The sequence below is a fragment of the Carettochelys insculpta genome, chromosome 2, assembly GCF_033958435.1.
Source record: "Carettochelys insculpta isolate YL-2023 chromosome 2, ASM3395843v1, whole genome shotgun sequence".
NCBI classification, from domain to species: domain Eukaryota; kingdom Metazoa; phylum Chordata; order Testudines; family Carettochelyidae; genus Carettochelys; species Carettochelys insculpta.
The window spans coordinates 173,860,194-173,886,917 of record NC_134138.1 but is presented as its reverse complement, the minus strand read 5'-3'; the positions used below and the strand labels follow the sequence as shown (position 1 = coordinate 173,886,917).

Here is a 26,724-nt window from a genome sequence, read left to right as displayed (position 1 = left end):
CATGGAGGTAAGATGACCCAGGGGAGGCGGGGGAGCCCGGGGGGAGGGCCAGACACACCCTGCACACCCCTCACTGGTGCTCTCTCATGTCCTTCCCCTGAAGGTCGTCCGTGCAATCAATACCCTGCTCCTCCACAGGCTCATGCGGCTTGGGGACCCCGATACTGCCATCGCGGGGTTTGCCAGCCTGGGCTTCCCAAATTGCTTTGGGGCTCTAGATGGGACCCATATCCCCATCCGTGCCCCAGAGCACAGCGGAGGATGCTTGCTGAATAGGAAGGGATACCATTCCGTGGTCCTCCAGGCCTTGGTGGACAGCCAGGGCTACTTCTTGGACATTTATGTTGGCTGGCCTGTCAGCACCCATGAAGCCCGGGTGTTCAGAAATTCGGGCCTGTGCCGCCGGCTGGAGGCAGGGACCTACATCCCCCAGCGGGAGATCCCTGTGGGAGACACCACCATGCCCCTCTGCGTCGTCGCAGACACGGCGTACCCCCTCCGGCCCTGGCTCATGCACCCTTTCATGGGCCATCTCACAGCCAGCCAGGAGCGCTTCAACACGCGACTGAACCATGTGCGCCAGGTGGTAGAGCACACTTTCGGCCACCTCAAAGGGCGCTGGAGGTGTCTCCTCACCCGCCTGGATGCAGGGGTCACCAACATCCCCCAGGTTGTGGGCGCGTGTGGCACATGCCACAACCTGGTGGAGAGCAAGGGAGAGGCCTTCTTCCAGGGCTGGGCTGTGGAAGCTGGCAGGGCCGACGTCCAGCCACCCGCTGCCCCCAGTCGCCAGGTCAACCCTGAGGGGATCCGGGTCCGGCAGGCCCTGCGGGCCCATTTTGAGCAGGCTGCGGGGTGAACGCTGGCAGGGCCAGCTGCGGGTGAGCCACCCACTGCACCACCCCCATCCTCCACAACACTCCCTGCCCCCACGCCCACACCACAGAGAACCCGAGAGCACACACACACCCACACTTCTGTGCAATAAATGGAATTTTGTTTTAAACAAAACTGTGCAATACGTATTAATTATTAAAAGAAGAAGGGGGGAACTATGTACATGGGGGGACAGGTACTAAACAGGGGTAGAACAAAAACTATTTACAAGGATGGGGGGAATATGTCCAAAGGAAGGGGTCTTGGGGGGCAATGTCCTAGGCCACGCACCCCCTATTGTCCTGCGCCTGGTGTGGGGGCGCGCGACCCACATCTGGGCTAGAGGCCCCATCGAGGCTGGGTGCGGGCCGGGAGAACTGGCAGATAGGGCCGGGCGGTGTCTGGAGGCCCATGGTCCCCCTCGGCGGCAGGCCCCAGGACGGCGGATGGTGGAGGGATGGCAGGCGGAGCGGCGGGTGGAGCGGCGGGCAGAGTGGCGGGGGGAGGGGGCAAATGCCGCACAATGTCCTGGAAGGTGCACGTGAAGGCCCTCCAAGCCTCCTGGCACCAGGCCAGCGCTCATTCCTGGAGATCGAGCCGCCGCTCCTCCACCTGCAGGTGCCGCTCGGACACCTTCAGCTGACACCGGAGGGTGGCAAGCAGCTGGGGGGGTCCGTGGACACATGCGGATGGCTCCGCCACTGTCGGGCTCGTCCTGGGGCTAGTCTGTGCTCTGCCGAGGGGCTGGCCTGCTGGGATGGCCCCAGTGGGCTGTACAGGACCACAGACGCTGCGCCGGTGCTCTCCGGGCCCTCCAATGGTGCAGCTGCGGAACATAGGGGGGGAGAAGAGTGGAGACAGCCGTTAGTCTGGGCCCTGACCCATTGCCCTTGTCCCCCCAACCCTCTGCTGCTGGTTCCCCATCCCCGTCCCCCGGAGATGCTGATGATGATGAGGGGTGTCCAACCCCCCCCTGCCCCGCCGGGGGACCCTAGGTTCTGCTCCCCCCATCCCCAGGGATGGGGCATGGCGCTGTCCTGCTGGGGGGCAGGGGCTGATGGACTCTTCTGAGGGACATGCCACTGCTGTCCTCGGGGCCATGGTCATCTGGGTGTGTGGAGGGCCCTGGTCATGTCTCTTGTCCTCTCCCCTTAACACCAGGGGTGTGCACTAGGAGGGGTATATACCTGACGGTCTGCTCCCACGGTCGGGGGACACTCATCGGGCAGACCCCCTGCTGGAGCTGTGGGAGGGGAGGTCGATTTGGAGCCCCCCGTTGCCTGAGGACTCCTCCTCCTCCTCTTCTGGTGTCCCGGGGTGGGCTCCTGGGGGCGGGCCCTGGGGTGCAGGGCTGGCCTCCGGGGCAGACACCATCTCTGGGTCCTGCTGGGGCTCGTCGCCCGAGGTGTCATGAGTGGCCAGGGGGAAGGAGGTGTACTGGGGGCCCAAGATGGCCCTGAGCTCCCTGTAAAGGGGCAAGTGGCGGGGGCGGCCGCAGATCGGCTGGCTGTGTCCCAGGCTTGGGCGTAACCCTGCTGCAGCTCCTTTACCTTACTCCGGATGTGGTCAGGAGTGCGGGCAGGGTGACCCCAGGCAGCCAGGCCCTCGGCCGGCCGAGCAAACACATCCGCATTCCGCCTCTTGCTCCCCATTACCTGGAGCACCTCCTCCTCACCCCAGAGCCCCAGCAGGTTCCGGATCTTGGCCTCCGTCCAGGAGGGGCCCCATTGCCTCTTCCCCCGCTGGCTGGCAGGCTGGGAGCCCTGGGTCCCCTTAGGGGGGTGCCCTGTGGGTGCTTGGGGGGCTGCCTGGATGCCATGGGTGCTGGGTGTTGAGTTGGGGCTGGTGAGGACGTGCAGGCTGGACACTTGGCTGTGCTGCTGCCTGCACACTCTCTCAGCTTCCTGCACAGGAAATAAGGGGGCGGGGAGCTTTAAGGGGCTTCTGCACGTGGTGACCATAGAGCTCAGGGGCTGGAGAAAGTGTCTCTCAACCCCTTAGCTGATGGCTGCCATGGAGGACCCTGCTATTTCGATGTTGCGGGACGCGGATCATCTACATGTGCCCTACTTCGACGTTCAGTGTCGAAGTAGGGTGCTATTCCCATCTCCTGATGAGGATAGCGACTTCGATGTCTCGCCGCCTTACGGCAATTTCAACTTCGAAATAGCGCTCAGCACGTGTAGACGCGGCGGACGCTATTTCGAAGTTGGCACGGCTATCTCAAAATAGCCGGCTAGTGTAGACGCAGCTAAAGTGTGGGGAAATAATCATTATGCAGGGAGCTACTCTGGAATGGTAAATTCCATTCCCTCACTCCTGTTTGCAGCCAGGCTGTGGTGCGACCTATTCAGAGTTACTGACATTTTGTGCCCCCTGTGTATGTTTCAGCTCATGTATTCTTCAATCCATCCACAAACAGCCCTGACAGATTTAAAGGCAAAGCAGAGCCCCTTCTCCATGGCATGCTGAAGAATTATCTCCTGGAGATACAAGTACAGGTTGTACTTCCCTGATCTGGCACCGTCAGGACCTGACTGGTCCTGAACCAGGGAATTTGCCAGACCAAGGGTGGTCCATTTTGGCCCCTCTGTTACTGCTGGCCACAAAGCTCTGCTCTACGCTGGTGGCAGCAGAAGGGCCCCTATTGACCAAGTAGAAATTATCATGCAGGAGGTGCTTGGAGAAAGAAGAAGGGTGTCTGCAGAGCCTCACAGCTTGGGGCCAGAAGTGCAGCCCCGTGGGGGCACACATAGGCTCATGGCCACTGGGTTGTACTCCTGGCCCTGGCTTCCAGGCAGAGTGTTGTGCTCCTGCCCACAAATTCTGAGTTCCACGGCCACCAAGCCTGTTCCCTGCAAGTGTCCTCTGCTCCTCCTCCCCCCTTCATTCCTGAACGCTCCAAATTAGCTATTTGTGTTGCTCCAGAAGCTCTGGAAGGTGTGTGAGGGAGAAAAGAATAGCTGTGGAGTCTTTGCAGAGTGTGCTAGAGTGAAAGTACCCAGGGGAAGGTGGCCCACAAGGTGGAGGGGCAGCTCAGTGGTTTGAGCATTGGCTTCGTAAACACAGGGTTCTGAGCTCAGTCCTTGAGGAGGCCATTTAGGGAATGGAGCAAATAGATGTCAGGGATAGTGCTTTGCTCTGACAAGAGGGCAGAGGACTGGACTAGATGACTTCACCCAAGGTCCATTCCAGTTCTAGGAGATGTGTACCTCTGTTTATTTATTTTTTATTTTGTTGCTGGAGGATGGAAGTCTGGACTGTAGTGCTCCAACCTGTACTCTGTTTTTAAAATTATTTTGGTGGGTATTTTTTCCCAGAGATATTTTCTGACTTGAGACTTGGTTCTACCACCTCTGAGATCAATTAAGGCCAGTTTCATTATCCACCTCACCTTCACCTTCAAGACATCCATGTAACAAAGGAGGAGCACTCTTCTGCAGTACTCCTTATCCTTGCTGTTCCAGGGAGAGAAAGGCTCAGAATGCAATCCAAGTCAGGCACATGCCATTTGAAAGCTCTAAGCACGCTAGGCTATTCTTGGCACACTGATATTTAGAACATTTGCTGTTATAATTCAGACTATTCTGACCCTGAACTCCTAGAGCTTCACCCAGCTGTGCTCTCAAATGAGACTTTCACACTCGAGAAAACATAAAATACAAGGACATTTACACAAAAAGCCATTTATTTAGCCAGTAAATTTCTTTGCTTCCCTTTCTCTCTTTTCAAATATGGGTGTTTGCCTGAGAATTTATTCCCTCATAGTGAGGGCATGGCTTCACCAAGTGCTTGGTTGTTCAGTAAAGCCATCTCCTTATTAGTGTTGCCAGCCTGTTGCTTTCAGAATGTTGTCACATATTCTAAAATATGTATTCTGACCTGGGAAAGAACAAGCACTGCTTAAGTGCTAAACATACTTCAGGTAGGTTGGACATTTTGAATGCAGAAATGTTTGAAAAATAAAATGTGGGCTCCTCCCGGGCTATTGTAAGAGCATCATAAACCATATAGAAACAGAGGGCAAAATTAACATTTGAAATTTCTGATGTTTGAATACTTACCGGAAAATAATCACATCTACTTAGTCTATTCTTATGGAATTCTTTGGTGAAAAAAATCCATGGATGGGAGCTCTTTAAACAATACTGGAATATCTTATTCCACTCAGTGTTTACCCTGAATTATGCAAGGGCCCCTGTATAGCTGAAAATTGCATTTATGGACCTTTGTTGCATGAAACAGTTGAGTGTGTGTGAAACAGGTGTGCATGTGTGTGTGTGCGCGCGTGCGTGTGTGTGAAACAGATGTGTGTGCGTGTGTGTGTGAAACAGATGTGTATGTATCCTTATTAATTTTCGGGCAATTACCAGGCTGGGAAATATTCAGACTAGTAGGTGACAGTTTCTGAAAGTTATGAGCAACTGAAAACAGACAATATTAATGGAAACAATCACCCAAATTTACTTATACAGTTCTTTAGCCCTAATGCAAATATAAACATGGTGTTTGTGGCCCTTTTACAGGGACTAAAAATTGATCAGCAGCTTGAATAACATGTAATGTGAACAGAATGAAAATACCACACCTTCATCCTCTCATTTCTTAAATATTAGAAAATGACAGTCTTAAATTAGTTGGCAATTAATCAGTCATTATCTAAGGGATAAATCTGTTTCATATCATTCCTCAGTTAGAAAGGTCTGTTTAGAAATGAGACCCCTGATATCATTCCTTCAATAAAGAGAGAGGTTGCTGCTGTTAATCATTATCTGTAGTTCCTCTAATAGGACCTAGAGGTCCCAATCTAACCCATTGTACAACACATAATGAGAGGGAAGTGGACTGGACTGAAGAACTTGAGGATCTGAATATGAAGGGATCTTGGAGCTAGTTTCTGCTGCTTTGATTGAAAGGTTTTGAGGACTGTAAAGGAAGAGGGAAAAATCTTAGGAAATGGTTATAGACCAAGCTGGATGACGAAGCATCTCAAACACATAATTAAGATACACCAGAAAACCTACAAGGAATGAAGATGATAAGGATCAGCAAGGAAAGCTGCCTTCTGGAGGTCACAAAGTGTAGGGGAAAAGTGAGAAGTATGAAAAGCTGAGCCGATGCAGGCCTTGCAAAGGAAATTAAAGCCCTAAGTTAAAAGGATCTATAGCCATATAAATAAGAACATAAGAACGACCATACTGGGTCAGACCAAAGGTCCATCCAGCCCAGTTGCCTGTCTGCTGACAGTGGCCAGTGCCAGATGCCCCCGAGGGGGTGGACCGAAGACAATGATCAAGTGATTTGTCTCCTGCCATCCATCTTCAGCCTCTGACAATCAGAGGCCAGGGACGCCATTCCTACCTGTGGCTAATAGCTTTTTATGGACCTTATCTCTGTGAATTTATCTAGCTCTTTCTTAAATTCTGTTATAGTCCTAGCCTTCACAGTCTCCTCTGGCAAGGAGTTCCACAGGTTAACTGTGCACTGAGTGAAGAACTTTTTTTAGTAGTTTTATACTTGCTAGCCATTAATTTAATTTGGTGTCCTCTAGTTCTTGTATTATGGGCACAAGTAAATAACTTCTTATTCACCCTCTCCACACCTGTCAAAATTTTATATTCCTCTATCATGTCCCCCCTCAGTCTCCTCTTTTCTAAACCGAAAAGTCCCAGTCTTTTTAGCCTCTCCTCATACAGGACATGTTCCAAGCCCCTGATCATTTTAGTTGCCTTTTTCTGATCCTTTTCCAGTGCCAGGTGAGGAGACCACATATGTACACAGTGTTCAAGACCTGGGCGCACCATAGATTTATATAGGGGCAGTAAGATACATTACCTTACACTTATCCACGTTAATTTTCAGTTGCCATTTTGTTGCCCAATCACTCAGTTTGATGAGATTTTTTTGAAGTTCTTCACAGTCTGCCTTTGTCTTGACTATCTTGAACAGTGTAGTGTCATCTGCAAACTTTGCCACCTCACTGCTTAAATAAGAAGAAAACAAGCAAAGAAGTGGAACTGCTAAACACTGAGGCTGGTGTGGCAATCAATGATAATATAGATGTGGACCAACATCTAAACAAATACTTTACCTCAGTTGTGAATGAGGGTAAAGAAGAGTGTGGGGGTAGGTGCAATGTGAATAAAGGGAGTGAATTTATGGAAGTAGAAATTATTGCATCTGGAGTAGAAGTGAAAATCATACCATTCAATGGGACTAAATGAGATGGAGGCAGGTAATCTCCAACCAAGAATATTAAAGGAACTGACACATTAAATTGCAAGCCTAATAGCAAGGATTTTAATGAATCAATAAAATGAAGAAATGCTAATATAGTGCCTATTTTTAAGAAAGGCAGAGAACGCACCTGGGAAACTACAGGCCATTAGTTTGGCTTCAATTGTATACAAAGTTTTGTCAAAATTTTGAAAGGAGATGTAGTTAAGGATGTAGATGTAAATCATAACTGGGAAAAGATAATTTTTTAGACCAAGGAAATGCAGTAGATATAATGTACCTGGATTTCCTAAGCATTTGATAGAGTTTCATATGGGAAACTTTTATTTAACTCGGAGAAGGGGATTAATATGAGACCTGAAAGGATAAAGAACTGGTTAAAGGGGAGACATCAACAGGTTATACAGCAAGATGACCTGTTAAGCCAGAGAGAGGTTACGAGTAGAGTTCCTCAAGGACTGGTCTTGGGATAATCTTTATCAGTGATCTTGCTGCAAAAAAAATGGAAGCATGCTAATAAAATGTGAGAATAACACAACATTAGAAAGTAGTCAATACAGAGAAGGACCAGATCAGGATGCTTTTGTAAATGAAAGTAATAGAAATGGGATGAAATTTAATAATACAAAGTGCAAGGTCATGCATTTCGGGATTAACAAGTGTTTCAAGCTGAAGATTTATCAGTTCAAAATGACACAGGAAGAATAAACCCCGGTATATTGGTTGGTCACAGGAGGTCTATGGCCTTCAATGTGGTGCTGCTATGAAAAAGACTAATGCAATGCTAATATTTCCACTAGAGAGAGGGACAATTTAACACCATTACACAAGGCACTGGTGATACCTCATCTGGAATATGGTGTGCAATTCTAGTTTCCCATGTTGAAAAAAACGATGAATTCAAACTAAAGCAGGTGCACAGAAGGGCTACAAGGACAGTCAGAGGAATGAAAATCCTACTTTACTTTCCTACATAAGTGAAGGGTGAGGGGAGAGATGATGGATATAAACTGGCCATCAAATTTAGGCTTGAAATTAGATGGAGGTTTCTGACCATCAGAGGAGTGAAGTTCGAGACAGCCTTCCAAATGGGTTGAAAATTGAAGATATTTCAAGATTGCACTTGATAAATTTATGGAGGGAGTGGTCTGATGACACTCACTACATGTTTGACTGCTAGTGTATTGGGTACTAGGTGGGAAGGGCTCTTGGAGTTATCATAGACCATTCTTCTTTACCAGTTATTTGGCTGGTATGTCTTGCTGATACAACTGATAGCCATGAATTTTCTCCCACACCATTGGCAGAGACCCAGGAGATTTTTTCACTTTTCTCCACAGCATGGGGCACAAGTTACTTGTTTGTATGAACTTGAGTAAATGGTGGATTTTCTGTAACTTCTTTACATCATGATTTGACAGCCTTAGTAACTTAGCCAGAGGTTAGAGGACAATTTCAGGAGCAGGTGGCTGCCACTCTGTGGCCTGCAACGTGCAAGAGGTGTGACTAGATGATTGCGATGGTGCCTTCTGGCCTTAGAGTGCAAGAGGTTTCTTGCCTTGGAGAGCTTATGTTTTAACTTGACACAAGAGACAAATCATGGGAAGATGAGCTGAAGCTCGGCAAAGAGGAAGGACTTACCAAGGTCTCGCATCAGGTCATTGGTGGAACTGGGAGAAGAACCCAGATATTGTAACTTCCTGTCGCCATCCTGATCCTTTCAACCACTCTCATTCCCTGGGCTAACTATTGTATCAATGGCAGATCGGAACATGTATCAAGGGAAGGCTAGATTCTTTATTGTCCAGCGTTTATGTTACTGCTGTGCGTAAATGCAAATATGGTCAGTTAAAACTGTTAGGTGATGCTTCATCTGCACATCTTTTCTCATTTATTAAAGTCATGGTGAAACTTTTTCTCAGCGGTCTGCTGTGGTTGCAGGATTCTTCAATGAAACCATGGTGGGTTTTGATTCTGCTGCCCATAGTAGAATGCATGCAATGTAGGCTGGGGCATTGGAGCAGCAGTCCTTTATGGATCTATTACATGCAGAAGCTAGGTTTTCAAATTAATAAAGCAAGTCATGGCAACTAGATTGGAACAAAGGCGCACGCGCACGTGCGCACGCACACACGCACGCACGCACACATGCACACACCCCGGATGGTATTTTCTCAGGGTTGTTGAGCAGGACAATATTCTAGGTGCCCAGTGCCAGAACTACTGAGTACTAGATTGCAGAACTCCACTGCCTATAGATTTGTACAGGTTGCCCCTCTCTAATCCAGCACCCCAGGACCTGACCAGCTGAGAGAATTTGTTGGATCATGGGAGGCCAATATTGTCTAGCACACTTACTCTACTTACTGGGCTCTCAGAAAAGATTTGGGGGTAAAATACAACTAAATAACAGTACAGTAAACCCTGGAGATACACGCAATCTAGTTGCATGTGCTTCAGGTTAACACAACTGCCATCCTTGACAGGAGCAGGATACCACCCTTGTCGGGGTGTCAGCCGTGAGTCAGGCTGCCTTCCCTGACAGACAGTGGGGAGAATCGGAGCTGCAAGCAGTTGTCTGTGTGCAGAGCTCCCCAGCAGAGGAGTCCAGTGGGCACAGAGCTGCTTGTGGCATGGTTTCTCAGAAAGAGTGGTGCAAGCAGCTGTGTGCCCCCCAGCTCAGAGAAGCTGAGGATGCGTGGCCGCCCCCCCCCCACTTCACCCAGCTGCCCACTTCCCCAACCACCCCAATTTATGCGAGATTTGATTTACTCAGAAATTGCAAAGGAAAATACCTGCAAGTAAATCGAGGGATTACTGTACAGAACACTGAGAACCAGGAGTGGTGTCTGGAAACAAACTTTATGGGACCACAGGAAACTTGGCCACACCCATGATAAGTGGTCATCCAGTTAACAAAAATCATGCTGGATTATGGATGTTGCTGGACGAGAGAGTTCCGGACTAGAGAGGTTCAACTTGTAGTACACTATGTGAAATAGAGTTGCTACAAATTCCAAAGATATTTCCATATTCATTGGATAAGATCACTATGAGATGTTCACCTACAGTGTTCTCTGTTTTTCTTCTCCTTCTAGCTGTTTTACCTGGTTCCAGTTGGCCTATGTATCTGTGTTATTGCTGCCTTCCAGTTATCAGCCTTCACTTTCCGAGAAAACTTGGCAGCCACAGCTCTCCTGCTGATACTCTTTGGGTATGTGATTGGGGATGCTGCTCTAGGATTACGACTTGTTTCTTACAAACAGAAATCTTTAGGCTTGGTGTGCACCTGCTGCTGGGTGCATGATTTTCTGTCTTTGCAAACGATTACAAGACAGCAATGGATAATGAGAGAACAAGCTTCAGCATGAGGCTGAATGCACCATAGGGAAAAAGGAAGGGAGATTTGCTCACTCATAATGAGAATAGTACTAAAAATGTCTCAGGAAGACAATCAAGCTATATAACAATCTTTTATGGTTAGAAATTGATTTTGTGTTATTCTCACTAAAGGACTCATCTAGGTGCCAAAAATAACTTGAGTTTCAGTGGCTGGGTTATAGAATATCATCAAAAGCTGAAGGTCTTGTATTAAATTCATTGGTGTGAGCAAGCTGGCCAAATTTGAGGTCTGGGCTGGTTGAGAATATACCTCCAATAAATATTATGGCCTTTACATAGGCCTGCTTCAGCTAATTTACCCAAGTTAATGTTTTACAGTGAAATACCTTCTACTAAGTAAAATGGTGATGATATTTGCTTTATAATAGTATCTGAAACAAGTATACAAGTCTGATTTAATCATTAAAGTTTGGAATTGGAAATTCAGAAATCAACATTTTAGTCTAAACTTTGCCATAAACTTCTTTGGAGACATTGAGCAAGTCACTTTACTTTTCTGTGCATGTAAACTGGGATAACAGCGCCATCAACAGGAGGAACTGTGATGTTTAAAACAAGAAAGCAGTCCAGTAGCACTTTAAAGACTTACAAAATAATTTATTAGGTGATGAGCTTTTGTGGGACAGACCCACTTCTTCCAGTTATCAGCCTTCACTTTCTGAGAAAACTGGGCAGCCACAGAAGTGGGTCTGTCCCACGAAAGCTCATCACCTAATAAATTATTTTGTTAGTCTTCAAAGTGCTACTGGACTGGATTTTTGTTTTGACAGTATGTAGATTAGCACAGCGATCTCCCTGGGATGTTTGAAGTTTATCAATTGTCCATGTCCTGTTATGCATATTTCACTTCAATACACTGTTCTTTTCATAGTTCTCATGCTCAAGTGATTGCTCTAAACAATGCTTATGGGCAACATAATGTACTACTATAGTACTGTAGTACATCTCACTCATCTTTGTCAAGAAGCTGATATTTTTGATCTTTTGTGCAGCAGAGGATCTGACTGGGCCAATAATTTCTCTGCTCATTCTTTCCTTAGTCATCTAAATATTACCCGGATTTTGACAATCAGGGATAGGTTGCCGTATCTCAGATACTACTGTGTGGGAACTCTGGATTAATATTGATGTTTTGACAGGAACCACTGTGCTAAATATTTATCAGTCAGAGGTAATTCAGAATACTAATGTGCTGTCTGGAACAGAAATAAACTATCCCTTGGACATCATTTTTAGGGCTCATAATTCCAATTACAGCGGGCTATAATTTTTTGGTGAAATCTATAAGAACATATGACAGTTGTATGACCAAAGTTTACAGCTAAATGAATTTCTTTTTACAGTGTCTCCTTGTATATGAAATGTAGAAAATAGCTTGGTTTTGCAATTGCTCAGACATCAAGGTGCTGAGGTAGCAGGAGCCATGAAAAAAAACCCTTGAGTTTAATAAATGTAAAAGAACTAGTTGCAGCTAATTGTCATATAGATATGAAGATATGTATGTGAAATACAGGAAGTATGGTGAGTCAGATAGGTACGTATTTCCACCAGTGAGTCTGATGGATTTGGACAGGTGGTATAAATAGTGAAATCAATGGGTAGCAGTTACAGTTCTTTACAGAAACACACAGGATACTGAGCTCATGAGTCAGCTAGTGGAGTAAAGGATAAATTATTCATGATGTTGTTCTATTTTTTTGTGCATTTCAGATATGCAACTTTACCATGGATGTATCTTATGTCCAGATTCTTCTCAAGTTCAGACATAGCTTTCATTTGTTATATCTCCTTAAACTTTGTGTTTGGCCTTTGTACCATGTTGGCGACCCTCTTGCCTCATTTGTTAGCTGTGATTTCCAAAACGCAGGTCAGTGTGAACTCTCAGCACCACACCCCATAAGTGATATGTATAGGGATGTGTTTTCCGATGCCAAAACACTTGCAGTGAATCTATGATGAAATCACTTACTTTTTTTTTTATCTCCAAATCACCATAAGCCATTACTCCCCAGAACATTTTATGAACCCGGAGGTCATTTGGCTTGGCTTTTAAAAAGCAGTCTAATAATACAAAAACAAATTTGTTTGAAACTAATATTTTCCAGATCTTTAATTCATAATTTGCACTTAAGGGGATCCGCTCAGATCCACTAAATAGATAATGTGCATTGCAAATTTTGTTTCACTATTATTGAAATAAGCCAATTGTTTAAAGGAGATACAGTGTATTGTGTGAATAATTATATATCTCCTCAGTGCACATATGTAACTCTCACTGATTTTAATGGGACTTATGCACATGCACTGGGTGAAGGAGATGGAACTCCTTAGTGTTTCAAAACCTATCAAAATGACCTATACTGAGGAAGGGATGTTTCAGAATAGATCTGGATTCAATTTCAGCTTTAAATTTGGGGGTTCGCATTTGGGAATGAATTTGGACTAGGGTTGTGGCTTGGTTTTTATGGCACTCAAAGCTTAAAACTCCAAGAGGAATGGAATGGTGAGTGTACTGATCATGATCATTCCATTGTACTTACTACTGCTAGGCGTGCATTCATTGAGTACTTCTTGTCATGGTACGTCATCAAGAAAAACTAGAGACATTTCATTTCTATTTTAGATTCGAGAGAAAACCAGTTCCCTACATGTTTTGCTACAGATAGTGTTTAAGGGGGAAACAATTACGATTTTTATAATGGCATTACTTAGGAACCCAAACACATTGAACTAAGCACCTCACAAACTTAGAATAAGGAACAATGTCTAGCCAACATAAGCTGTGAGCTAGAATTGTATATGTACCTAAGTTTCAAAATTTTGAAATGGTCTAGGGCCTCGTTATTGTCTTGCAGTGGTGTAAAAAGGAATAGACTCTATGAAATAAATGGAGTTACAACAGTGTCTTACTGATGTGAGAACAGAGTAAAGCTCGTAGCTTTTAAGTCTGCTAATTTCCTGTTGCTAAGAGATTCAGCATTTTCTCCTTCTTGTTTTTGTCCAATCCCACCCAACTCCTCTCTTTACAGAGTTTTCAGAATATCTACAACATCCTGAAGTGGGCCTTTATTGTTTTCCCACAATTCTGCTTGGGACAGGGTTTACTGGAACTTTCCTACAATCAGATCAAGTTTGACCTGACAAACAGCTTTGGAATCGATTCTTATGTGAGTCCTTTTGAGATGAATTTCCTGGGCTGGATTTTTGTGGCAATGGCCCTGCAGGGCACAGTTATGCTCCTCCTGAGGGTTCTGCTACACTGGGATCTGCTCCAGAAAACCAGGTGTGTGGTATACATCATTTATACTCGTCTTTCATGGACAGGGACTAATTTCCCAGAGAGAGAAGAAGATTAAACCCTTCTGAAAAAGAAAAGATAGACTATCTGATCATTATTCTTTTGGCTCTAATGAGAACATACATTAAGACTTTCTATTTCTGTGTCTTTATTAGCCTTCTAAGTTGGGAAAGAGAACATGAAAGGTTTTTCAAACAAGCCAGATGGAAGAATGTTTTCAGTTATTTGATTAGTTTAAAACCAGGGGCAGATTCCTATGAAATTTCATAGCTCTAATAGCAGTTCTGTTGTAGCATACAGAGATGGAAATTTTGCCAGTATCATAACATTTTAGATTTTCTCCCTTTAGCCTTCACTCTAGGGGGCAGGATTTCCACGAAAGCTGTGCTATAACAAATTACCTCTGGCAGCCACTTCTTCCTTCTCCACTTACTATTGTACTGAAAGATCATTTTGGAAAACATGCAGTATCTTCCTCCTCCTCCTCTAAAATGTTTCTGATGACTTGCCCCTGTCTGTGAAACATGTTAGCATTAATAATTACACCCAGCCTTGTATATGTTCCATCTTACAATGTGGTAAGTGGTACCAAACTCTGCTTCTAATGTTTGATCCTGCTTCCACTGAAGTCTGCCTTCTCTACAAAAGCTTGCTGAATTGATCTTTGTCTGAACTGAGAAAATGATGGGACATGACGTGAGGACTGAGATGATAGAGAGTACTTACATCTTCAAAACCATCTAGATACAGTAGAATTGTGGGGAATTGCTGATGCCTTCGGCAGCATTATTTCCTCTTTTGCATTCTGGGACTTGCTCTGTGAAACTAAAGAGAACAGCAGAGGTCACCAAACCCATGGCAGTCTACTGGACTTGACATACAGCTGTATGAGGAGGGATAGGTGGCTAGAACATGCCAAGGTTAGAAGCTGTCATTTTGATCCTTAATCTTCACTTTGCACTGGCATTCTGAACCAGAGAGAGTTTATGCTCACGTTATGTTCACCTTCAACTGTTTTTGTTCAGTAAGGGAGCATCTGTGATATACAACAGTTTAGTAATCCACTTTCCTTATTGTGTGACTTCCACAGTCAGGCAGGCAATATATGTTTTGTTTAATGCTTGCCTCATTTCAAGAGTCCCCTGAAAGTGTCTAGAAAAGCCACCTCATGTTTCTGGCTTCTCTAGCAGGATCTTTTTCATGGGAAGGCAAATATCAAGGCATTAGTTTCTATTTCTTTTAATGGAAAAAGACCTGTAGAGCTTTCCTGTGGGTGCCCCAGGCAGCTGCCTGTTTTGCTTTGATCTCTTATCCTTGTTTTTCCATTGGTTGTATATACTTATGCTATAAAAGAATGTGGCAAGTATTTCCCAGGAGGAGTTTCATAGTGGCCTCATTCTTTTAAAGTCATTTCACTTTGTAACATTAAAAAGGCATATCTAGATGCATTTTACTCTCTGTGCTCACATTTTTAAGCACGGCTTCTTCCCACTTTCCCCAATTCAACTGTATTTTCATAACATATGGCAGACTTCTCTCCATGCTCAAATGACATTTCAATCTAATTTCAGTACTCTTATTTCCTCTGTAGAATAATATACTATTTCTTCCCATTTTTTAAAAAGAAAAGAAATGAAAGATGGACCATACTTGTCAGAATCAAAGGGAATTGCAGAGCTAATGTGTAGGGTTTGCTGAGAAGTATTGGATCCTGTTGAGATTTGAATGACTGCACTTTAATGAAGCATGAGCACAGTTTTTGTTAATTGGTCAACTTGCAAAAATTGACATGTTGCATGGAAATGGTTTGATACCAACAAATTGTCAATGGAGTCAAGGCTCCAAAACAAACACATACAGTTTGAACCTCTCTTGTCCAGCACTGTTGAGATCTGACAGGTGCCAAACGAGAGAATTTGCCAGTTTAAAGTCAACATTTTCTAGCACATTACCAACACTTTCACTTCTTTTAGGGCTCTAGAAGACATTTAGGGGTAAATTACAGCTAAATATCACCACAGAATACAGAGAGCCAGGACTGGCGTCAGTGAACAAACTTTATGGGACCACAGAGAAACTTGGCCACACCCATTATAAGTGGCCAATTCAAATAATGTTTGAATGTCCAGATGTTGCTGGACAAGAGACTTCCAGGTTAGAGAGATTCAATCTGTATTTGAGATCCATTAACATTTTTGATTTTGGGACTTTTTTGTTCTGTTTTGGGCTGAACTTTTTTCTCTAAAAATTCTCAAAAATATTTGCAGAACTAAAAGTTGTTTCTCTCCCATCTCTAATAAGCAGAAAAGCTCTCCTTTTTAGTTATCCATGTAACAGTGTGTAAGTCACCATCTTTTTCTTCTTAGGACTCACAGTTCCATCAGCAGCACTGTCAATCCTTCCGAAGACATGGATGTACAAATGGAACAAAAGAGGCTCTTTGGTGGAAGAACTCAAAATGATATCCTTCTACTGTACAATCTCAGGAAATGTTATCGAGGTTTCAGCAAGAGGAAGACTGCTGTGAAAGACATTAGTTTGGGGATACCAAGGAGGGAGGTAAAAGATTCCATTTCTTATCTTTTATTTTTCTTAGTTTCTTTTCTTTTTCTTTTTTTTTTTGTTATAAAAAACCCAATTGTGTAATCATGGGCAATTGTTCTGGCTTGTTCAGAAAGTCTGAAATCAAAGCTCTGTGCTTGTGAGCAGAAGCCTTCCAACTGCAGTAATTTCTGAGAAATCAATAATGTTGGGCAGAATTGAAAGCACTGCTGGGGACTGTTAACATTTTAGAAGCAATTGTCAGTGATTGATACATTACTTTTTCATTTATGTGTCTTTTTTGTGCATGTGTACATTGCATCAAAGAGCCTTATTTCTCTTGGCTTATTTTTATGGAGGTACTGTACAGATTAGTGCAACCTGAAAGATACAAAGCAGCATAGATTTTCAGCCTGCACTTATTGGGAAGTAAGTATTGTGTAGACACAAAACTACTGTGCATATCTAGTTAACAATTCATAAACTGTGGACTAAAGTCTAAACTGTCCTTGGGCTAAACTCTAATTAACTAAAATAGGAGTTTTGCCTGAGCTAGGAAAGAGTTTAAAACCACAAAAATTTGGCCCTAAAGAAACAGTCCCAGCATATTGCAATGAACCCAAAACTAAATATCAGTTTTCAAACCGGCCAATGCAGTGGTCTCTCCCACTTTGATGGGGCTGATACTGCTTGAAGCAGGAGGCTGGACTAGATGACCTCCTAAGATCCCTTCCAGCCCTATGATTCTATGATAAACACTGAATCTGAAGGTTTCAGAGGATCACTAACTAGTTTTTTCCAGTTTAAGATGTAGGTGGAAATTTAACTACCAGAAAAGCATGTGAGGAATTATTGCCTAAATTCCATAAATGCTAATATGGAAGGAACAGCATATCATGGCTCCTAATAACCAGTTGGAGGAGGTGAAACTTCATTGTGCGCCACAGTAGGTTTTTAACCGAACAGTGATCCACTGCTATGAAGTGCTAAATGCAGAGCTTCTTGTTACTAACGTAAGCCTACTTATCAGACTTATAATGCCACTAAAACATAGCTGAAAATATAAATAGCTTAATTAAATTAAAATAACATAGACCCCTACAATGCAAGCCCTGTCTTAGCTTGGGTACATGTTGCGGTGCACAAACTGAATGACTTTGATCACAGAGGGAACTCCCCAGCCATTAGCACTTACCCTTCAGTGCTGGGCTAGGGGCACACATGGTTAGCACATTTCAAAACACTGCCATCCAAGGTATTGATCTGTTAATGTTTAATATAATGCATGCTGGGTAATAATCTGAAAAGACAGTGCTTGTACAATCTCAACTGGCTTTTTAAGAGAACTATTTACACAAAAGCTGCAGGTATGTAGTTAGCATTCCAGCATGTGTATACTGGCTAACTTCTAGTGCCTCCTTGAAATGCTCTTCTACAGTCTGTGCACTTTCCTCAAAATTCCAGGCAACCTCTGTGTGCTGAAATGGTAGAGCACACAGACAGGTCCTTCGTAGTCCTCCTTCATATTAATCAGGGATTAGCATTGTTTTCCTGAGGGAGCTGTTAAAGTTCACAGTGCAGTGCAGTGAGTTTTAGGTTCTGGTTGGTTGTTAGGCAGTAAGCACATTTGATTATTAGAATGTACAGTTGTAACTTCAAACAGCTCTGTGTCTGGCCTTGTATCTTCATCCCCAACGCAGCCAGTTTCTGATGTGGTAACTAAGACATTTCCAGGAATTACAAAGATGTGGACAGTTTCAATCCACATGTATTATGGAAGCGGATAAAGCAGATTTAAATCTCCTTTTTGCAGTGATGTCTGTGAGAAAGTGTTTCCCGATTGCACACAATGCTGTGGGAAAAAGAAATGAGATCTTGTCAATTCCTAGAGTGAATGAATGTTTGCAGTACAGGAAAGGCCCTATTTAAATCTGTAGCAGTTAATGTCATGATGTGATGGCTGCACTGAATTGTAGTTCTTTACTGTATACCCATAGGGTTGATGGTGTATTTACAGTAAGTAATGAAGCCAAAGTCCAAAACCGTTATTTATTTATATTGTTACTATATTTGGATAAAGGCTTGCAGTGTATTTCACAAATAAAAATGAGGTATATTGACTCAGCAATAGAGTGGCCTTGATTAAGAGGGTTCTTGGTGGAAAGATAGAAGTTTAGTATCTGTGTCAGCTCAAAGTCAGGTTTGGTCATAAGACAGCAATTGTGAAATTCCTGACTTTCAAATATTTCTTAACTTTGCGCTTCCAGACTCTCAAAAACTTTTTAGATAGCCGTAATATCTTTTAATGTGGTTTTATTTTAACAATTATTTACAACTGTAAGGCTGTGTCTACACTTGCATTCCTCTTTCGAAAGAGGTATGCAAATGAGGTAAATCAAAAAGGCAAATGGTGCAAATTTGCATATCTGACACCTAATTTGCGTATTCTTATTTTGAAATAGCTTCTTTCGAAAGAAGAAAACGAGGGTAGACACTGCTCTTTCAAAAGCAAACCTCACCTTCGGAAGAATCCTTCTTCCCTTTTTTTAAATGGGAAACAAACATTACAGGTTGTACTAGAGGATTCTGGGACCTCCTTCAATTCTAGCTGTTGATTTGATTCTTCCAGATATGTCTGTAAATTCTTCTGACCCCAAGCAATTTCACTGAGGAGGATTATATAATCTGAATAGTGCATTAGCAGTGGGCATACTCTGAAAGATCAGTTGAAACTAGGGAAAGAATTCTTGACTCCTTGATTCCATGTGGTTCAGATTTGTTTGTGAGACATTCCAGATAAGGTCTTATAAAACTGTCTGGATGGTAAACCCTGCTGAAAGATTTTGCAAGCTTTGCCAGACTTACTGTGAAGTTTACCCCTGTATAGAAATTCCAGGAGCTTGTGTTTCTGTGGTGAATGCCACCTAGATTTTGAAGCTAACCCTGTTAAAAACTAGTCCTCTGCATCCAGGGATATATCTATATAGATAGATATTGAAGAATATTGAATTTCTGCCTTTCTAAATCAACAGTTTGAGATGATAGTTCGAGGTGGGGCGGTAAGATGAGAAAAAGAAAATACTGAGCACGGCCCTCCACTCCTTCCCTTACTCAGACCTAGGGCAAGGAAGTGAAGATGCAGAGTCCCACCTGCTAGATACTAATTTTTGCTCCTCAAGGCATTGAGACTGGTAAATTGACTCTCACCCTTATCTTTTATTAAAACAAAAAAGCAGTCAAATAGCACTTTAAAGATTAACAAAATAATTTGTTAGGTGAGCTTTCATGGGACAGACCCACTTCTTCAGACCATAGCCAGACCAGAACAGACTCAATAGTTAAGGCATAGAGAACCAAAACAGTAATCAAAGTTGAAAAATCAGAAAAAAAATTATCAAGGTGAGCAAATCAGAGACCAGAGGGGTGGGGAGGGGGGAGTCAAGAATTAGATTAAGCCAAGTATGCCAAAGGGCCCCTATAATGTCCCAGAAAGTTTGCATCCTGGTTCAAACCACATGTTAATGTGTCAAATTTGAATATCTAATTCTTGACTCTCCCCTCACCTGCCCCTCTGCTCTCTGATTTGCTCACCTTGATATTTTTTTTTTCTGATTTGCCAACTTTGATTACTGTTTTGGTTCTCCATGCCTTAAATATTGAGGCTGTTCTGGTATGGCTATAATCTGAAGAAGTGGGTCTGTCCCATGAAAGCTTATCACCTAATTATTTTGTTAGTCTTTAAAGTGCTACTGGACTGCTTTTTTGTTTTGATACTATATAGACTAACATGGCTCCTCTGTTATCTTTTATGGTCATGGCGTCAACAAGAAGGTTCATTGCCATTGTTCTTGATCATTGGGCACTGTGAGCTGAACATCCCAGCTCTTTCTGAAGAAGGCGCATTGGTGCATGTGGTTCACCTCTCATAGGGACATGTGTGTTAGTGTTATCTTGCCCTCATCCAGTTGGCAAGGATATTGTGTTTCCTCTCTCCTTGAGGTGTTGGGAGGAAGTATGAGTACATTTTCTCCCACCTTAGGCACTCACTGTCAGCAACTGTGTGCAAAAAAGGAAAATGGGAACCTGAAAATGTTGAATTCCTTTCCTAGTTTCCAAAGAATATTATTTAAACAGGTTTAAAACTGTCCAATATCCAGCAAGGATTGATCTCTCTCTCTCACACACACACACACAGTTCTATTTTTCCTGCTTTTGTTCTTTTTTCATGACTTTAATGGAAAATGTATTAGTTGTTTATAATACTGCTGGTAGCTAAATGTGTTCATTGCATAGGACTTTCAATGATACAAAGGGTTATAAAAGTTTAAGCAGTTATTGTAAAATGGGATTTTGGACATTTTTGAGAACTTTATGCTCAGTGATCAAGAAAGTATCTTTATCACATTCCTTTTCCCTTATGCATTTCTATAGCTACGTCTACACGTGAAGCCTACATCAAAGTAGCTTATTTCGATGTAGCGACATCGAAATAGGCTGTTTCGATGAATAACGTCTACACATCCTCCAGGGCTGGCAACGTCGACGTTCAACGTCGACGTTGCGCAGCACCACATCGAAATAGGCGTTGCGAAGGAACGTCTACACGCCAAAGTAGCACACATCGAAATAAGGGTGACAGGCACAGCTGCAGACAGGGTCACAGGAGCTGCGTCTACACGTGCACGCTACTTCGAAGTAGCGGCAGTAACTTCGAAATAGCTCCCGTCACGTCTACACGTGTTGGGCGCTATTTCGAAGTTGAAATCGACGTTAGGCGGAGAGACGTCGAAGTCGCTAACCCCATGAGGGGATGGGAATAGCGCCCTACTTCGACTTTCAACATCGAAGTAGGGACGTGTAGACGATCCGCGTCCCGCAACATCGAAATAGCGGGGTCCTCCATGGCGGCCATCAGCTGGGGGGTTGAGAGATACTCTCTCTCCAGCCCTTGCGGGGCTCTGTGGTCACCGTGGGCAGCAGCCCTTAGCCCAGGGCTTCTGGCTGCTGCTGCTGCAGCTGGGGATCCGTGCTGCATATACAGGGTCTGCAACTAGTTGTTGGCTCTGTGTATCTTGCACTGTTTAATGAAAGTGTGTCTGGGAGGGGCCCTTTAAGGGAGCGACTTGCTGTTGAGTCCGCCCCGTGACCCTGTCTGCAGCTGTGCCTGGCTCCCTTATTTCGATGTGTGCTACTTTGGCATGAAGACGTTCCCTCGCTGCGCCTATTTCGATGTTGGGCTGAGCAACGTCGAAGTTGAACATCGACGTTGCTGGCCCTGGAGGAAGTGTAGACGTTATTCATCGAAATAGACTATTTCGATGTCGCAACATCGAAATAAGCTATTTCGATGTTGGCTGCACGTGTAGACGTAGCCAGGGTGGACTCAACAGCAAGCCGCTCCCTTAAAGGGCCCCTCCCAGACACAGTTGCACTAAACAACACAAGATCCACAGAGCCGACAATTGGTTGCAGACCCTGCGCATGCAGCATGGATCCCCAGCTGCAGCAGCAGCAGCCAGAAGCCCTGGGCTAAGGGCTGCTGCACACGGTGACCATAGAGCCCCGCAGGGGCTGGAGAGAGAGTGTCTCTCAACCCCTCAGCTGATGGCCACCATGGCAGACCCCGCTATTTCGATGTTGCGGGACTCGGATTGTCTACACGTGCCCTACTTCGACGTTCAACTTCGAAGTAGGGCGCTATTCCCATCCCCTCATGGGGTTAGCGGCTTCGACGTCTCACCGTCTAACGTCGATGTTAACATCGAAATAGCGCCCAACATGTGTAGCCGTGATGGGCGCTATTTCGAAGTTAGTGTCACTACTTCGAAGTAGCGTGCACGTGTAGACATGGCTTATATCAGTCAAATAATGTGTATATTTATGTTCAGTACAAAACTTGTCTAGGTTTGAAAAAAACAACTGTTGTTAGTTGTGATATCTTTTTAGAGATAATGATTTTTTTCCCTCTTCCTTTTAGTGCTTTGGACTCCTGGGAGCAAATGGTGCTGGGAAAAGCACAACATTTAAGATGCTGACTGGAGACATCACCCCATCTGGGGGGTGTGCCATCATCAGAACTCCTACAGGGTAAACAGAACAGAGCTCAATCACAATACTATTACTAGATTTTAAGGCTTATGATCAAACCTACGGAAGCCTCAGCATGTTTACAGTTCCTTATACTGTATTCCAAGGAGTGGTTTGTAACCTTTCACAATTTCCCACACACTGCATTATTATTACAAAATCTGTGGTGCCCAAAAAAAAGCTTTAAAACCATCCAACTGGATTAAGCAGTGTTAGCATTATTTGATCCTGCGTGGCACCTCAGTTAATTTGGAATGGATTGGTTCAATACCAATAGAGTGGGAAATAGGAAACATTAGCACATATCCTACAGGTGCCAAAATAAACAGCTCCATAAATCAATACCTGACCAAAGGATTTTCATGGCTAGGCTCAGTAGCAGTACTCAGGAGGGATGATTTCAAAATGCTTCGCAGAAACCCCCAGATTCATCAATTAGTCTTCAAGTGCAGAGATGATCAGGGAAAGGAGATATTACAAAGCAAAGAGATATTGTTCCTGCCTGCATAGAGTTGTTAACCCTGGTATACTTATTGCTTTTATGTTCTTCATTTGCATGTATTTTTTCAAAGAAATTAAATGTAAAATAAAAATGGAAAGCAACACAAAAATAAATGCTAAAATCACTGTAAATTAAGTACAGAAAGGCTTTTAGGTGGAGACTGATTGAAAAGATTAGGACATCCTAGTTTAAAGGAGAGATTAAGCAACAACATTCCAGTGGCTAAATGAAAAAGTGTGAAATTGTATATGTATAAAATAGGTGTTTGTATTACCTTGTCTTCAAACCTGCACCATTAGACCAGGTTGGTGGTAATGAGAAAGCTGTAGCCATAAGTCAATGATTTATTTATATAAGACTTGTACATTGCATTGGGGGAGGGATTGAGTGCAGGATAAACAGTAAAAGGAAATTAATGGTGATTTATGACTGTGCCCACTTTCACTTTCTCTCTCCCCCACTGTTTCCTTCATGCTTTAGCACCTAGTGCTGTGTCGAGCAGACTTGCCTAGTATTGTGAGTTGAAAAATGTACACTTGCTCCTCAAAATGTACACTCGCTTCTCTTTTGGGGCTGAGCCTCATGACCAGATACCTGCTGAGAGAGAGAGAATGCATTGGTAGCATACAAAGGTGTCTGGTGCTATGAGGCACCTGTAATTTCCCAAGAAGCTACTGAGAATAGCTTTGGGGGAATGTTCTCACGGGAGAGGGTTGCTGGAGCACAGTAACAATCTGGCTACATTCCCTTTTATCCAGCCATATGCCCTTTACTTGATGTACTCAGCCTGGACTTTTCCCAGGCAGCATTCACACTAACTTTCCTCCAGTGCTTTAGTAATTTTTTGTGTTGAATGTGATCAGGTGAAATTGAAAAGTCAATGTGGGGAGAGAGGGAGAGCATGGTCTGTGTATCATTTAAACCAAGATTTAATGTAGGAAAGTCAGGAGACGGACGCAAAAATGACTGTGCTCTGGTATAGATCTGGATCTATCAGTTTTTTTGATGTAATTGCCAAACGGAGCCTGTTTAAAAAGAACATGAATAGAACCCCCTCTTCAATCCAACCATCCCACTAAAAAAGAAACGCCACCAGAAGGAAATGGACTATTTTGAGATATATTGGTAGCTGTTCTCTATTTGGGGAGTGTGTTAAATATTTCCCAGCTCTGTATGTTTTGACTGTGCAGCATTTGTTCACGCATTGAAAATAGAATGTCAGCGACTACATCCTGGCTCCTTAACTACCCCATTTATGCGAGTCTACAGAGGCAGAAACAAGATTGAGAGTTCACTGAGTCATGGAAAGGCTTCTGTTCCTCTAATTTGCTGTGCACTGAAGGATGGTCTTTGAGGATGCTATGTGCACTCAGTAGTTTTTCTTACATCAGGAAAGTCAGTGTTAAATTTCCAGTCTTGTTTTCCTCCTAATTTTATAGGTCTGTTTACTGAGAACAAATAAGCAGGGTATCAATAAGTGGGAGAAAGTGGTTGCATTTTGTTTGTGCATGAATGGTCTCTAGGCTTTTACATGGACTAGATTAGGGTGGGGACAAAAGGAGGCTGGGGTGAGTGAAGGAAACCTTCTCTTTTCCCTTCCCCACTGATTTACATACCATGCTTCAGTTGCATAATCTCTTTTTGGAAGAGATTCTTTCAAAAGACAAAAAGCAGTGTAGATGGGGCTTTTGAAAATAAACCCAATCTTCGAAAGCGCCCTTCTTCCTATTTTGTTTCAAGAAGAAGTGAGGAATGCAAGTGTAGATGCAGCCTTACTGGCTGTTAGAATTATGCTTGGGTTTGGGAAACCCATGCAGCAGTGGCAGTTCAGGTTGCTAGCCATTTTGAGTTCTGTACCACTGGGAACAGCCACTGACACCATGGGCAGCAACTTGAAGACACAATCTTGCCTATCTTGTGGAAGAAAACAAAAAATCAGTGACACAGCACTTCAAAGGCTAACAAAATAATTTGTTAGGTGATGAGCTTTCATGGGACAGACCCACTTCAGATCTACAGCCCTAGATGTGTTGGCAAATCAGATATAAGAGCAAGAGAGTGGGGTGAGGGGTTGGGAAGTAAGTGTTAGATCAAACATCAAGGTATGTAAAAGAGTCCTTGTAACGGGTCAGGTAATTGCTGTCCATGTTCAAACCATGTGTTAATGTGTCGAATTTGACTATGAGCATTAGTTCCAAGCATTCTCTCTGTAGACGGTTGTTAAAGTCTCTTGTCTGTAGAACACAAGCTCCCAGGTCTTTAACAGACTGGCCCACTTCATTAAAGTGCTGCCTGACATGTTTGTGTATTTGGAGATTTTTGATGTCTGCTCTATGTCTGCTCATTCTTTGGTTGCAATCTGTCCTATATACAAAGTATGTGGGCATTGTTGGCACATGATGGCATATATGACATTAGTTGAGGAACAGGAGAATGTGCCAATGATTCTGTAATTAACGTGACTCTCTTGCTCTTCTGATTTGCCAATGATGGTAATTTTTCTGGTCTGTCAATTTTGATGACAATTTTTGGACATCTGTGCTTAATATGTAAAGTCCGTTCTGGTAAGGCTGTAGATCAGAAGAAGTGGGTCTGTCCCATGAAAGCTCATCATCTAATAAATTATTTTGTTAGTCTTTAAAGTGCTACATGACTGCTTTTTGTTTAAATCGAATACGGAATAACAGGGCTATCTCTCTGTTACTGTCGTATGGGTGGTTGACATGAACACACATCTTGTACCTCCAGAAGATGTCTTATTTTTTCTTGGGAAGAGTCTACAGACTTGTCTCAGCACAACCATGGATAAGCTAAGGCTTGTCTCATGAAAAACAGGTCAAAATGTTACTTTTAATGGTCAAGTCCTACACAGTACAAAATCTACTGGATAAGTCATGAGTGGAAGAAGATGAATCCTTCCTGCACTGTCAGATGCGGCTTATCCTTCTCTGTCCTGAGCTGCTACTTACATGATGTCATTGGTATAGATATTTGATAATCTAATTGACATTAATCAAAGGGAAAGATAATTTGAAAAGGAATCCCAAAACATCTCAAAAGACTTTTCAACAACTCAATATTTTCCTGCATGCCTTTATCCAGCAATAGAGTCTTGCAAACTGAAATAAGGAAAGTCAGAAATGGCCAAATGCATCCCTGAAGTAATTCTACTGAAGTAATTTTAACACCAGGAATGATTTTGATCTGACATTGTTTATACCAAAGGTCCATTGTTTAGGCTTAGGTATTTATGACAAGATTTTCAAAAGTACCTAGTGATTTCGAGTACCTTTTATTTTACTGTATCTGATTTGTCAGCTGGAATGGACCTTATTTTCAGAAAGTGCCTCTTACTCTCAAACCCTAGCTGCAACTCCACAGCCCTTCCCTTTTGGAAGGGGCATGCAAATGAGTGAGTCTGGAAATGCAAATGAAATACACATTTAAATATCTCACACCTCATTTGCGTATTCCCATGTGATCTGACTTCCGGAAGAGCCATTTCTGAAGCCAGAGCAGCTATGTAGACAGGGTTCCTTTGAAAGGAAACCCCTCTTTTGCAAGCACCCTTCTTCCTGAAACAAAATACAAGGAAGGGTGCTTCAAAAGAGGGGTTTCCTTTCAAAGGAACCCTGTCCACACAGATGCTTTGGCTTCCAGAAATGGCTCTTCTGGAAGCCAGATCACATGGGAAAGAGCAAATAAAGCGAGGGTTATTTAAATCTGTGTGTTGTTTGCATTTCTGATCTTGCTCATATGCATGCCCCTTCCTAAAAGGAGG

At 43.5% G+C, this 26,724-nt stretch overlaps 1 protein-coding gene across 1 annotated transcript in view; it reads left to right on the top strand.

Annotated features, from left to right (window-relative positions):
• Positions 1–26,724, top strand: part of ABCA13 (ATP binding cassette subfamily A member 13) — a 316,624-nt gene that overhangs the window by 222,800 nt on the left and 67,100 nt on the right. The window contains exons 51-55 of the mRNA XM_074986018.1: positions 10,212–10,327; positions 12,226–12,382; positions 13,545–13,798; positions 16,180–16,372; positions 22,332–22,441. Coding sequence (XP_074842119.1) covers positions 10,212–10,327; positions 12,226–12,382; positions 13,545–13,798; positions 16,180–16,372; positions 22,332–22,441 — 830 coding nt within the window. The remainder of the gene's footprint in view (positions 1–10,211; positions 10,328–12,225; positions 12,383–13,544; positions 13,799–16,179; positions 16,373–22,331; positions 22,442–26,724) is intronic.